Source organism: Ceratotherium simum, chromosome 32 (assembly GCF_057802395.1).
Source record: "Ceratotherium simum simum isolate JZ-2026a chromosome 32, ASM5780239v1, whole genome shotgun sequence".
Taxonomy (NCBI): Eukaryota; Metazoa; Chordata; class Mammalia; order Perissodactyla; family Rhinocerotidae; genus Ceratotherium; species Ceratotherium simum.
Genome location: NC_141931.1, coordinates 33,809,766 through 33,823,784, shown reverse-complemented (window position 1 = coordinate 33,823,784; position 14,019 = coordinate 33,809,766). Strand labels below are relative to the sequence as shown.

The 14,019-nt window shown below is 40.8% G+C and overlaps 1 protein-coding gene across 5 annotated transcripts in view; it reads right to left on the bottom strand.

Moving 5' to 3' along the window:
• DIP2C (DIP2 acetate--CoA ligase C (putative)) overlaps positions 1 to 14,019 on the bottom strand; it is a 434,532-nt gene that overhangs the window by 40,518 nt on the left and 379,995 nt on the right. For 4 of the 5 annotated variants that reach the window (XM_087420883.1, XM_087420886.1, XM_087420884.1 and 1 more), the window contains one exon: positions 13,404 to 13,574. The exons of the other annotated variant lie outside the window; for it this stretch is intronic. In XM_087420883.1, the coding sequence (XP_087277009.1) occupies positions 13,404 to 13,574 (171 nt within the window). The remainder of the gene's footprint in view (positions 1 to 13,403; positions 13,575 to 14,019) is intronic. 5 annotated transcript variants of the gene reach the window in all.

The window sequence follows — 14,019 nt, the reverse complement described above, 5'->3', positions numbered from 1 at the left end:
TATTTTCTAACTTTCCTTGTGATTTCTTTTTTTTATTCATGGCTTATACAAAAGCATATATATATATTTTTTTTCTGGCTCTTCCTTTTTTATTTATTTTTTTGTGAGGAAGATCAGCCCTGAGCTAACATCCATGCTAATCCTCCTCTTTTTGCTGAGGAAGACCAGTTCTGAGCTAACATCTATTGCCAATCCTCTTTCTTTTTTTTCCCCAAAGCCCCAGTAGATAGTTGTATGTCATAGTTGCACATCCTTCTAGCTGCTATATGTGGGATGCAGCCTCAGCATGGTGGGAGCAGCGGTGCATCAGTGCGCGCTGGGATCCAAACCTGGGTCGCCAGTAGCAGAACGCGGCATTTAACCGCTAAGCCACTGGGCCGGCCCTACAAAAGCATATTAATTTCCAAATATTTGGAGATTTTCTGGCCATCCTATTGTTACTGATTTCCCATTTAATTCCATTGTGATAAGAGAATATACTCTATGTGATTGTAGTCACTTAATATTCATTGATAAATGTTTTATAGTCTTTCTTGGGGAATTTTTGTGGTATATTTGAAGAAAAATACCAATTCTACAGATGCTGGTGTCTTAGTCTGCTTGAGCTGCCATAACAAAATATCACACACTGTGTGGTTTAAACAACAGAAGTTAATTTTCTCACAGTTCTGGAGGCTGGAAGCCTGAGGTCAGGGTGCCAGCACGGTCGGGTTCTGGTGAGAGGCCTTTTCTTGGCTTGCACATGGCTGCCTTCTTGCTGTGTCCTCACATGGCCTCTCCTTGGTGTTTGTGCATGGAGAGAGAGCAAGCCCTGATCTCTCTTCCTCTTCTTATAAGGACATCAATCCTATCAAATTAGGGCCCCACCTTTACAACTGCATTTAACTTTTATTACCTCTTAATAGGCCCTATGTTCAAATAAAGTCACCTTGGGTTAAGGCTTTAACATATGAATTTGAGGGGGGGGACATAATTCAGTCCTAGCAGTTGAGTAGAGTTTTCCCAAATATCAATTACATCAAGTCAGGCCATTGTGTTTTTCAAATCTTCTATATGCTCACTGATCTTTTTCCTACTTATTTTATCAATTACTGAGAGAGAAGTGTTAAAATCTCCAACTATGACTGTGAATTGGTCACTTTCCTCTTTTAGTTCTGCCAGTTTTGCTCCATGTACCTTCAAGCTTAGTTTTTAGGTGCATATGCATTTAGGATTTTTAAGTTTTATTGATGAACTGACCCTTTAATCATTATACAATGTATATCTTCATCTTTGGTAATCTTTAAGTCTAATATGTCTGTTAACAACACAGCCACACGAGTCTTCTTCTGTTGACTGTATTTACTTGCAATCTGTCAATATCTTTATATTTAAGATGTGTTTCTTGTAACCACATATAGTTCAGTCTTTTGAATCAGTCTGACAATCTCTGCCTTTTAATTGGCATGTTTAGTTCATTTACTTTTAATGTAATTATTGATATGATTGGCTGTTCTTTTATTTGTCCCTTTTTTTGGGGCCTCCCTTCTACATTCTTTTTTTTCATGAACAGAATATTTTTGGTAGGCCATTTTATCTCCTCTATTGACCTTTGTATTAACGTTTTAGTGGTTGATATAGAGATTAAAATTTGCATCATCTATCACAGTCTACCCTCACATAGTACTATACTTTACGAACAGTGTAAGAATCTTACAACAGAATATTTCCATTTACCTCCCCTCTTGCCCTTTGAGGTTTTGTCATGTCATGTTACTTTTACTTAAGCTATAAATGCCTCAGTTGTCACTACTTTTGCTTTGAGTAACTAAATCTTTAAAGAGATTTAAGAATATTTACATATCTACATATTGATAAAAAGATTTTTAAGTTTCCTTGTATTTACCTTTTCTAGTATTCTTCATTTCTTCCTACAACTGTGAGGTTCATTCTGCTATCATTTCTTTTCATCCTGAGGAAGTCAGCATTTCTTCTGGTGCATATGTGCTAATGATGGATTCTCAGCTTTGCTCGGTCTACAAATACCTGTTTTTGTCTTCCTTTTTGAAGGATATTTTTTGCTGGATAAACATTCTTTTAGCACCTTGAATACAGGCTACTTTGTTTTGTTGTGCTTTGCTTTATCGTGCTTCACAGATACTGCATTCTTTACACAAAAGGTTTGTGGCAACCCTGCATTGAGCAAGTCTACTGGTGTCATTTTTCCAACACTATTTGCTCACTTGGTGTGTCTGTATCACATTTTGATAATTCCAGCACTATTTCAAATTTTTTCATTATTATATTTGTTATGGTGATCTGTGATCAGTGATCTTTGATGTTACTACTGTAATTGTTTTGGGGTGCCACAAACTGTGCCCACATAAGATGGAGAACTTAATCGATAAGTTCTTAATTGATAAGTATGTTCTGACTGCTCCACTGACCAGCCATTCCTCTGTCTCTCTCCCTCTCCTCAGGCCTCCCCATTCCCTGACACACAACAATATTGAAACTAGGCCAATTAATAACCCTAAAATGGCCTCTAAGTGTTCAACTGAAAGAAAGAGTTACACGTCTCTCACTTTAAATTAAAAGCTAGAAATGATTAAGCTTAGTGAGGAAGGCATGTTGAAAGACAAGATAGGCTGAAAGCTAGGGCTTTTGTGCCAATTAGGCAAGTTGTGAACGCAAAGTAAGAGTTCTTGAAGAACATTAAAAGTGCTACTCTAGTGAACACACAAATGATAAGAAAGTGAAACAGCCTTATTGCTGATAACGGAGAAAGTTTTAGTGGTTTGGATAGAAGATCAAACTAGCCACAACATTCCCTTAAGCCAAAGCCTAATCCAGATGAAGGCCCTAATTCTCCTCAATTCTATGAAAGCTGAGGGAGGTGAGGAAGCTGCAGAAGAAAAGTTTGAAGCTAACAGAAGTTAGTTCATGAGGTTTAAGAAGCCATCTCCAGGGCCGGCCCTGTGGCTTGGTGGTTAAGTGCGCGCGCTGCGATGCTGGTGGCCCGGGTTCGGATCCCGGGTGTGCATCGAGGCACCACTTCTCCGTTCATCCTGAGGCCGAGTCCCGCATACAGCAACTAGAAGGATGTGCAGCTACGACATACAACTATCCACTGGGGCTTTGGGGGGAAAAATAAAATAAATAAAATCTTTAAAAAAAAAAAAAAGAAGCCATCTCCATAACATAAAAGTGCAAGGTGAAGCAGCAAGTGCGGATGTAGAAGCTGCAGCAAGTTATCCAGAAAATCTAGCTAAGATAATCAATGAAGGTGGCTACACTAAATAATAGATTTTCAATGTAGATCTTCTTCCAGCCTTCTATTGGAAAATGAGCCATCTAGGACTAAACTTTTCTGGAGAGCAGAAGTCAACGCCTGGCTTCCAAGCTTCAAAGGACAGGCTGACTCTCTTGTTAGGGGCTAATGTAGCCGGTGACTTTTGTTTGAATCCAATGCTCATTAACCATTCTGAAAATCCCAGGGCTCTTAAGAATTATGCTAAATCTACTCTGCCTGTGCTCTATAAATGGAACAACAAAGCCTGGATGACAGCACCTCTGTTTACAACATAGCTTACTGAATGTTCTAAGCCCACTGTTGAGACTTACTGCTCAGAAAAAGATTCCTTTCAAAATATTACTGCTCATTAACAACGCACCTGGTTACTCAAGACCTCTGATGGAGATGTACAATGAGATTCATGTTGTTTTCATGCCTGCTAACACAACATTCATCCTGTAGCCCACGGATGAAGGAGTCATTTGACTTTCAAGTCTTATTGTTTAAGAAATACATTTTGTAAGGCTATAGCTGCCATTGATAGTGATTCCTCTGATGGATCTGGGCAAAGTAAACCGACAACCTTCTGGAAAGAATTCACCATTCTAGATACCATTAAGAACATTTGTGATGCATGAGAAGAGGTCAAAATATCAACATTAACAGGAGTTTGGAAGAAGTTGATTCCAACCCTCGTGGATGACTTTGAGGGGTTCAAGTCTTCAGTGGAGGAAGTAACTGCAGATGTGGTGGAAACAGCAAGAGAACTAGAATTAGAAGTGGAGCCTGAAGATGTAACTGAATTGCTGCAATCTCATGATAAAACTTTAACAGATGAACAGTTGCTTCCTAAGGATGAGCAAAGAAAGTGGAGATGGAATGTACTCTGGTGCAGATACTGTCAAGATTGTTGAAATGACAACAAATGATATGACACAAACTTAGTTGATAAAGCAGCAGCAGGGTTTGAGAGAATTGATTCCAATATTGAAAGAAGTTCTGCTGTAGGCAGAATGCTATCAAACAGTGTCGCATGCAATAGAGAAATTGTTCATGAAAGGAAGAGTCGATCCATATGGCAGACTTCATTGTTGTCTTATTTTAAGAAATTGCCTCAGCCACTCCAGCCTTCAGCAGCCACCACGCTGATCAGTCAGCCCCATCAGCATCGAGACAAGACCCTCCACCAGCAAAACGATGACAAGTCACTGAAGGCTCAGACAATGATTAGCATGTTTTAGCAATAAAGTATTTTTTAATTAAGGTATGTAATTGTTTTTTTAGATGTAATGCTATTGCATGCAGTATATGAAACCAAAAAATTTGTGTGACTCACTTTATTGTGCTATTTGCTCTATCGCAGTGGTCTGGAACCAAACGTGTACTATCTCCAAAGTATGCCTGCATATCATTCCACTATATTCTTACTTCTGCTGTTTCTGACGAGAGCTCAGTGTTGTTTTTATCAGTATTCTCCTCTCTGTAACTCATCTTTATTTTTGTAGCTACTTTACGGCCGTCTCTATCATTGGATTTCAGCATTCTGGTGATAATGTGTAGGTGGCTTTTCTTTTCATTTACTCTGCTTGGAGCTCACTGAGATTCTTGAATCTGTGGGTTGATAATCTCTCTTCAGTCTTGGCCATTTGTCTTCACATTGTTCTCCTGTCCAATCCTCTGTCACCCCTCTTTCTGGGACTCCTGCCAAGTGTATGTTAGATCACTTGAGATTGTCCCACAGATCTCAGAGACTGCTCCATTTTATAGTCATTTATTTCCATTTATTTTCACTGTGTGTTTCAGTTTGGATAATTTGTACTGACTGGATTTCAAGTTCACTCACTGACCCTTACCCCTGCTGTAGCCAGTCTGCTATTAGCCACGAGGAATTTTTTGTTTTAATGCTGCAGTTTTCATTTCTAGCATTTCCATTTGGTTCTTTTCATAGTTTCTATTTTCCTGTGATATCCCCCATCTCTTCATGCAAGGTGTATACCTTTTCAACTAGGTCCTCTAGCTTGTCTTTCATAGTTATTATAAAGTCTCTGATAATTCCAACACGTCCATTCTACTCTATCGACCATTTCCTCTTGTGGCCATGTATCATATTTTCTTTCTTCCTTGCATGTCTTAGTTTTTGATTTTAAAGCAAACACTGTGTTTAAAAGAACTGTGGAGATTGAAGTAAAAAGCATTCACCCCCCCCCCCAAAAAGGGCACACCCCTTCTCCTGTTAGGCCACTAGCCTGGGTGTCTGAGTGAATCTGTGCTGTAGGAAGCTAGGTCGGGGCTCTGTTGAGCTTTAGTCAGATCCCACTCAATGCTAACTTCACACAGCTGTGGGCAGAACCAGGCCTTTGGTCTGAGACTCTGGATCTCTCTTAATGCTTTATAGCCTGGAGACACTTTCCAAACTGTGGGAGATCTTCTTCTGCTTCAGAGCTTGGCTGCCAGCTTTTTGCATGACTGGTTGGTGCTCTCTTCTCTCCAGTCTCACCCCAGCTTTCTCCATTCCACTGCCCAAACCCCAGCCTTTGGAAGGCAAACATACTGTCCCCCAGGGCCCTGAGAGAGAGGTGCCCAGCATTCCCCTCCCGCCTCTGTCTCTGGAGCATGATGGTAGCACCAGTGATCTGGGACAGGTGGAGTGGGGTTCTCAGTTTTCCTGCTCCTTTCAGCCCTCAGTTCCTCTGTCTTCCACTCACTGAAGGCCCAGGTTCCTCAGAGGAAATGTCTTCTCTTCCAGGGCACCCTCCTCAGAGTTCAGAGGTCTGTTGCTTTGATTCACCAGAGGACTAGAGAACCTCAGATGGATTCTCTGAGCTTTTCTGCCCTCTCTTGGCTTCTGCATACTGCCCTTGGATAGGTGGAGGACCATGAGACGAGCTGGCACAGGCATACAGAAGGACTGAGCTGGGCCCCTTCGGACTCTCATCCACCTTGCCAAGCTCTGTGCCACTGCTGATGTTCTCAAAAAAGCTTAGCTGGTTTCTATGGTAAATTCCTCCTCCTGCTCCTCTGCCAGGGATGAAAACAATTGTTTGTCTCTTCTCTCCAAAGAATTGGTTGATTGAGATTTCTTTGAATCTTCAGCTCTCTGATGGATCTTAAAAACTATGATTTTGTATATTAACCAGATTGTTTCAATTGTTAGGGTTGGGACAACAGTCTCTTGTGACTCACACATCCTAATCAAAAATGTAAGTCCAAAATCCTTTTTAATAAATGTATTTTTTTCTAAAATCAAACAGCTGTTTTCTGTGGTTGGTATTAAGCACTGCAATTGATTTAGAAATTGATCTCAAGAGTGGCTGCAGATTGTCAGGGCAATAGGGGGACCTGAAATTGATTAGCTGGTTTGGTAGGAGCCAAAGGCGGGGAAAATCCAGCTCCTTGGCTGGGCTGGACTGTGGCTCCACGCCATATACTGTGTCTGCGGGTGCTCGGAAGTCAAAGAACAAATGAGAAGCTCAGGTGCTTGTGCTTATATTTTTGGTTCAAGGCACAGACTAAAACCCAGGAAATTTCTACAACTGGCAATTACTTGCTTATTGTGACACGAGACAACCTAAACCACAGTGAATATTTGATTGTGAAGCTTGTGGAGCTCAACATCAGTTGGACATCTCATCATCGTCTACTAGGACCCTAAACTCTTCCTGTGGTTATTTTCATCATTCCTGAATGTTCAGATGGCTAGACATACCCAGGAACTGGCAGAGCCCACACTGATTATTTTTTCAATGTGGTGACCCCCAGCACCCAGCACGATAGACATCCAAAAACGCTGTACAGAGGAAGGAGTGAATGTGCCTTTTCTTGTTTCCTCCCTTTGTCCCACAGTTTTACAGAGTCCACGTGTCTGTGGCAGTGAACTTCACAATCTAGTCTACAGCTTACAGAATGTCAGTGATAGAAAGGCCATCACCCAGAAACCCTGGACCTAGGACTAATCACAGTAACTGCTGGGGCATCCACTTGTCTCTCTTTTGGACAGAGGGTGGGTGCGTTATTGGTTTAAGAGTGAAAGCCGCATTATGGTGGTTTTTTGGGGGTGAGGGGGGTGATGTATAAGAATGGGACGAAGACTATGTGTTGATGTTAGGCAGCCAAAAGGATGGGCTAAAGTAGCCACTGGTTATTCCTTTTTGGTCACCAAGCATCTCAACACTCTGTATTTGGGGAACTCCTCCACTTTTGGAACCTGGTTGATACAGGGCCCTTGTCCCTCTGTAGTAACTAAAAAATGCTCTCCTCCCCAGCTCTCCTGGAAGCCAGCGTGTGGGTAGGTAACCAGGTCTGCCAATTAGCTGCATCCATTCGTGGCATAAGGAAGTACGCGTGCTCTTGCCCTTGGTGGTGGAGCTGTCTGCAACATGGCCCAGGCCCTGGAGATGTGCTGGTGGTGGAGCCTGGCATCCACGGCCAGCCGGTCAGTGCAAACTTACAGACACTGACGTCCTCACAAGAACAGAGCTGTTCCCGTGGCACAGTCCTAAACCTGGTCCTCTGGCTCCTGACAGTGAACCAATGACATCTTAATAAATTCCTTTTCATTTAAATTGCCAAAGATGGTTTCTGCTGCTTACAAATTAGAATGCTGAGTGATATACTGGATAACTGAGAACACAAGTCCCATGATCTCAAATGTTAATTTTCATTATTTGGGATAACATATATCAGCAGGAGAGGATGTAAAAGTTTCAGCTGAATGTGGCTAATTCCCTGGAGCGTGCAAAACCCCTGAGAGCGGCTTTACTTACTTTTACTTCCCTCATCTAAAAGCAGTGCAGGGGGAAAAATGAATTGAGAGCTCAAATTAATGAAAGTCTTATTATAACTATTAATTTTATTTTGAGAATTATGTACGATTTATGTCATCCTCAGAGCCTTCCACTTTTTTCTTTAACAATCAATGACTCTACTTCTCACCATCAGGGTGGCTATATTTCTCTTTCACTGTGTGAACTGTAAGATTTAAGGTTGATTGTAACTATTACTACTGACTGAATTCCACATAGCTATTTATAATAAAGCTTTCCTCTCATATAAATTAATCATTATTTTTCTACATAATAAAGATCAAATTTTCTGTTTAAGGTAACTTAAAAGTTTTGGAAAATAGAAGACCTCATTTTCCCCTCCCTTCTGCTGGCAAGGAGGATGCTAATTTTTCTGTTACAATGAACTGAATTTCTAAATCTAATATAACCAAAGACCTTTAATCTTGTACTTTTGAAAAGAGTAATTGTGGCTACAGGCAGTATCTTTTTCAACAGAGTTTAATAAACAAGTGACACTTCTTAATAGTACTAAGGGAAATTTATGTTAAAGCTAATTAAGCTCAGAAATTATAATTTGATCTAATGTCCACTTTTGTCATAAATTCAACAAATCAAATTGTTTTAAACTAAAGTCATTTTGACAGGTAAAGATTCTGGGAAACATCATTCCTGAGTATAACAAATGGCTCATACTTAAATTTGTTTCTCCTGCAGAGTATAAAATACCAGTATTTCTTGTAAAATCAAAGTCATCCACATATGATTTTGTGAGTCCATTGCTTTGCCATTAGAGCTAAGACATGGAAAGCAAAGGGACAATGTGAAAATAATTAATGTGGCAATCCCTACTCAAAATGATAAATGGGTAAACAAATCCCTCAGTTTCTAAGATATAAGAACTGAAACAACAGCATCACAGAAATTGACTGTCTCAATTTTCTACTTTTATGATTGTCTTATATTTAAATTTTCTATTTGCCCATGTGTGTATTTGACAACGATACATTTGTCAATCTTCATGACTTTCTTATATGTTCCACACAATAGCACATGAAGGCAGGCCTCAGGGAGGGATCAGCAGCACTGTGTCACCAGGATCCCAGTCCTGGTTTTTCCCCACACACGGTGACAATACCTCCCTCGGCAACATGCTACACACAGAGGCACACGTCTTTTGAGCTGCTCGATTTAGGTCATACAGAAACAGCAGGTCTGATTTAAAATGTTAGAGGAAAAGAAACAGTTAAAAATAGCAGACAGGCTATTCTGCCTGTACACAGTTCAATTCTGTAAATACGTAGTTCACAAAGCTGTTATTTCACTTGGATAATAAATCATAACAGAACTAGCACCTGACGAAGCTGCAGAATGTGGAATTTCTCTGAAACGCTGCCTTGCTTAGACCACACAGTCCACAAGCAGTGAGAGCTGTGTTCTGACAGCTCTTTTTATTTCCCTGCCTTGTCAATTAGGAAAGTTCACTTAACATCTCTGAGCCTCAGTTTCTCTCATCTTAAAATAAAATGACTGAACTTACCCTCAGTGAGTTGTGGGCAGACCTAACTAGATGCTGCCTGGAATCAACGGTCCAATACACTTGTTAAAGAACATATATAAATATACATATATTTTGAGCGTGAATGTCCTTGTTCCTTAAGGTGCAGGCCCTGGACCTGCTGTTTGAGATGAAAATGCAGCTGGAAGCTTGCAGAGCAGTTAACCCTTAACTTTCATTTGCAAGGAGGAGTTACACATGATGCTGTGGGCTTTTGTTTGATGGAGAGTCACACCATGGGCTCATCTCAGAGAAAATTCAGTGCTGCCACGTACTTGACACAGGAGGCTTGACTCTAACAAAACACAGTATTCCTAATTTCTCTAATGTGAATCATATGCCCAGTTAAAGGAACCCAATTTCAGTACCTTCATGAAACTGATTCAGCTTCAAGAAGAGACTGACTGTGAGACACTGTGCTGGGTTCTCTAACAGTTTCTCACAGAGCAGAGGGGATGCACATCATTTGTTTAAACAATTATGAAATGTGGCAGAAAGCGTGCCAGGGAGGAAGTGCCACAGGAATTAGGAGGGAGAAAAATACTTCTAGCTGGAGGAATCAGAAGAGACTTGGAAAGAGAAGCAGGTTTTTGCCACATGAAGATAGAAGTGCATTTCAGGCAGAACAGCCTGAGTTGAGGTATTAGCAAGTAAAAGCATGAAAGACTCTTCAGTAGAGAAAGTCGTTTAGCATAAAATTGTACAAAGTGGGTAGAGGTGCTTAGGGTGGATCATGGAAGGTTCAGAGTGCCATCGATGAAGACCATTCTTGCAAAGTAGGAACAAACCTCTAATTTATCTCTGTATTACTTTAAAAATCTCATGTATCAGATATGTTTTATTCTGTAGTCATAAAAACCTCTCAAGTGTCTAACTCAACCCTCCCCAAAGACCAGGAAACTAGTTTTTTGTTTTTTTTTGGTGAGGAAGATTGGCCCTGAGCTAACACCTGTTGCCAATCCTCTTTTTGCTGAGGAAGATTGGCTCTGGGCTAACAGCTGTGCCCACCTTCCTCTATTTTATAATATGTGGGATGCCGCCACAGCATGCCTTGATGAGCAGTGCATAGGTTTGGATTCCTGGGATCCGAACCTGCGAACCCTGGGCCACCGAAGCGGAGCGCGCGAACCTAACTACTACTCCACTGGGCTGGCCCCTGACCAAGAAACTATTGAAAGTGGTACCCATGCACTCTACAAACATCCTCCCCGGAGACTGAAGCTTGTAAGCCCCACAGGGCTTGGAGGAGGCTCCGCTCCTTGTCGGGACAGCATCCTTTGCTTAGTTAACTACCCACCGCACAGAGACCCAGACTCTCCCTCTCCTAACAGGGCTGGCCTCTACTAGAGTCAAATCGAAGGTAATTCTGGTGCTTCAAAGGGAAAAACATAAATTTTTCAATGCCTTTGAACATTTAGGTACAGGGTTTTGAATTTAGGGAATATCTTAGCTTTTTGTGTTTTTGATTTTTTTAAATCAAGGGATTAATGGTGATTATCTCTTGATAGATGGAATTATGGGTGTTATCATTTATTGGCCAATCTGTATTTTCTGATTTGTTTCCTAAATAAACTCTTATTTATTTATTCCTATTTATTATTTATAAATTCCTACATTATTTATGTTTCCTAAATATTATTCCTAAAACAAATATTCTTTTGTAAAAAATATTTCCAGCTATTTTCTAATACTAACCATTCAGAAAAAGAAAAACTGGCTGAAATGAGTTGAGAATAAAGCTGACAAGCAGAAAAAACTTAAAATGTAATAAAATGCCTAAAGATGCTGCCAAGATTCCAAAACAGCACCACGACTGGCAATGTCAACTTTTGGTTTAGTAGTCATATTGTTGGAATTGTCCTCTATAAAACAGTATATTATTATTTCCTATTAAGAATACAGAACTTCATTTTCAATATTCTTACAGCACATATTTCTCAGATATTTACAAAGCACCAACTACTGTCCTTGGTGCTGAGGACACTGTCAGGATGGAGCTCACATTTTAGGTGCCTCATGGCAAACGTCCATATGCTCACTTCATTCTTGGCTCTGTATCACTTTCTTACCCTTGTTTTTCTGTCACCTCTATATTTTCAATTATTTTTAGTGTATTTTACTTTTCCTATTGAATCTACTCCTTCCTTATAAACCATTTTAAAACATTTGGATCAAGGTGGATGGAAATAAATGAAAAACTAAACAAAGAGGTAAATAACTATATGTGCTCTATTTCTTATATCTACAAAGTTCTAATTTTGTATAGTAAGGTGTTGCAGAAGTCTGTCACTTGCTGGAAGTGAACAAGTGCTACATTGTGTTGATATGGGATCTATGCTGTGCTCTTCTCCCTTCGTCCACCAACATTTTGGGAGAGAAACGAAGAAGAAGAACTATCGTTGTGGCCAAGTGCCCGTCTCATCAATTCCTGATTTTTCTCCACTTGTGCAGAAGGAAAGTGTTAGAACATCCTATGGCTGAATTTATGTAAGAAGGTGATTTTTGCATTTCCCATTCCTCCTCACGGAAAAGACAGCTGGAAACATTCAAGCAGAGCAGATAAAGGTGAATAGGGAAAGAAAATTTCAATATTTAAAGAACTAGTTTGGCAAGATAAATCCAATTCTTAAGATTACCTCTTAGAGAAGGGAATTAACTTCAATCACAGAACAAAGTATAACTGACTCATGAGAGGAATTTGGTAGCTTATAGTTTTTTAAAAAATGGAGCTAATTCAAAGACAGGGAGGGTAGAGCAAAGGAACACCCCCATGAAAATCATAAGAAGCTTTCTGTATCCAATTTTTCTGAAGTGATCTCATCAGACTGGTCACACGGGAAGAGGCTTTCCTCAGCCAAAGTCCACGGCCAACAGACAGTTTCTGGGGTCACCCAGAGGGTAACTGTAAACAACCACCTTTGGGGTTGTAAATGGGAGAGACAGCAGGTGGGCAGGGAGGGGAGATGAGGAGGGGCTTGTGTGAACCGTCCTCCGTTCCAGGACCCGCTGTGAGTGAAGTGTTTATCCTCTTAACACGTTCGAGGAACAAAGTATGCAGCTGTGCCCGGGCTGGCTCATCTGGGTGAGGTTGTGGAAGCGCCCTGGGAAGAGAATGCCTACATGGTGTTCCTGTCCTTCATAGCCATCCTAACCTGGCAGAGTGATCTCCATGGATGTGCACCTCATGGTAAGAGCTCAGAAAATAGTGAAGGTGGCCAGAGTAGGCTAACGAAGAGAAAGAAAGCAAGTGTCTTTTAGCCATGGTTAATGCAAGGATATCTTACAAGGGTGGCCTCACTTACACCTATGCCATAGAAATGCAGCAAATACCAATTATAATTGCTATTTCTACATTGCTGTCACAGCAGCAAATTCCCGAACCTCCTTCACATCCTGGAATTCTGCCTACAGAAATTACTGCCTATGTATGGGAGACCAAGTACTACAAGACACAGGATTTCCTCCACAATGAAACATTTGTCTAGTGTCTAATCTTTAAAAAGCCTGACTTCAGGGGTCTGGGAAAACTGCTATTCCTGCTACAAAAGTTAAAATGTTCCAGATAGAATAAGCACCATGAATGCTAGTTATGAACAATGGTTACTGACAAATGAAGGCTAAAAAAGAAAAAGAAAAGAAACAAGTGTGCACCAGTCAAATGCACTTGATGAGAAGGTATCTTCTAAACGTAGCTAAGCATCAGCAAGGAGCCTACGTTGAGCCGTCTGTGCTGCATGCCCATCATTAAAAGTTTCTGACTCAAGCGCCTATTGATATCAATGAAACTCACCTGCAAGCAAATTGCCAGGTTCACTCTACAGCCAAATGAGGTGCTAACGGCCCGAGGATGGAGGCCGAGGTCTTTAAACAGTTTTGAGAACGACTGGGTGAGTGCTATTCGAGGCCGTTCTTCTGCCACGACCACACATGTCCGCACGCGAGACAAGTCCAGGCCTCGTGCCTAGAAATAACGACAGCGGTGAGAAGTCAGCCTTCCAAGGGCGTAGGGGTGTGACCTGCAGGCTCCTTAACTAGACCCCATAGAACAAGAGAAACTCCACACAGACATTCATTTCAAAGCTCTGTGTCCACATCATCAATTAAACCATTCTAGGACGTCTGTGTAAAAAAAAAAGTCACACAGACATCAGATTGTCAAGGATGCCATTACAAACATATCTTAACAGCAAGAAGCATATGAGGAGAAAGACTGAGCAGAAGCGAGGTCCTGGATAAAATAATTAAAGAAAACGGTTTGGGGAAGAAAGGAAGCATTTGTATACACGCCTACAAACACGGACCACAGGACATACATGGAGAGAAATGAGAAAACCTATTGTTAATATAGGGATGGAAAACTCAAGTGTTTGGACAACTTCTTAAAGACAGCTCTCCTTAGAAGGTCA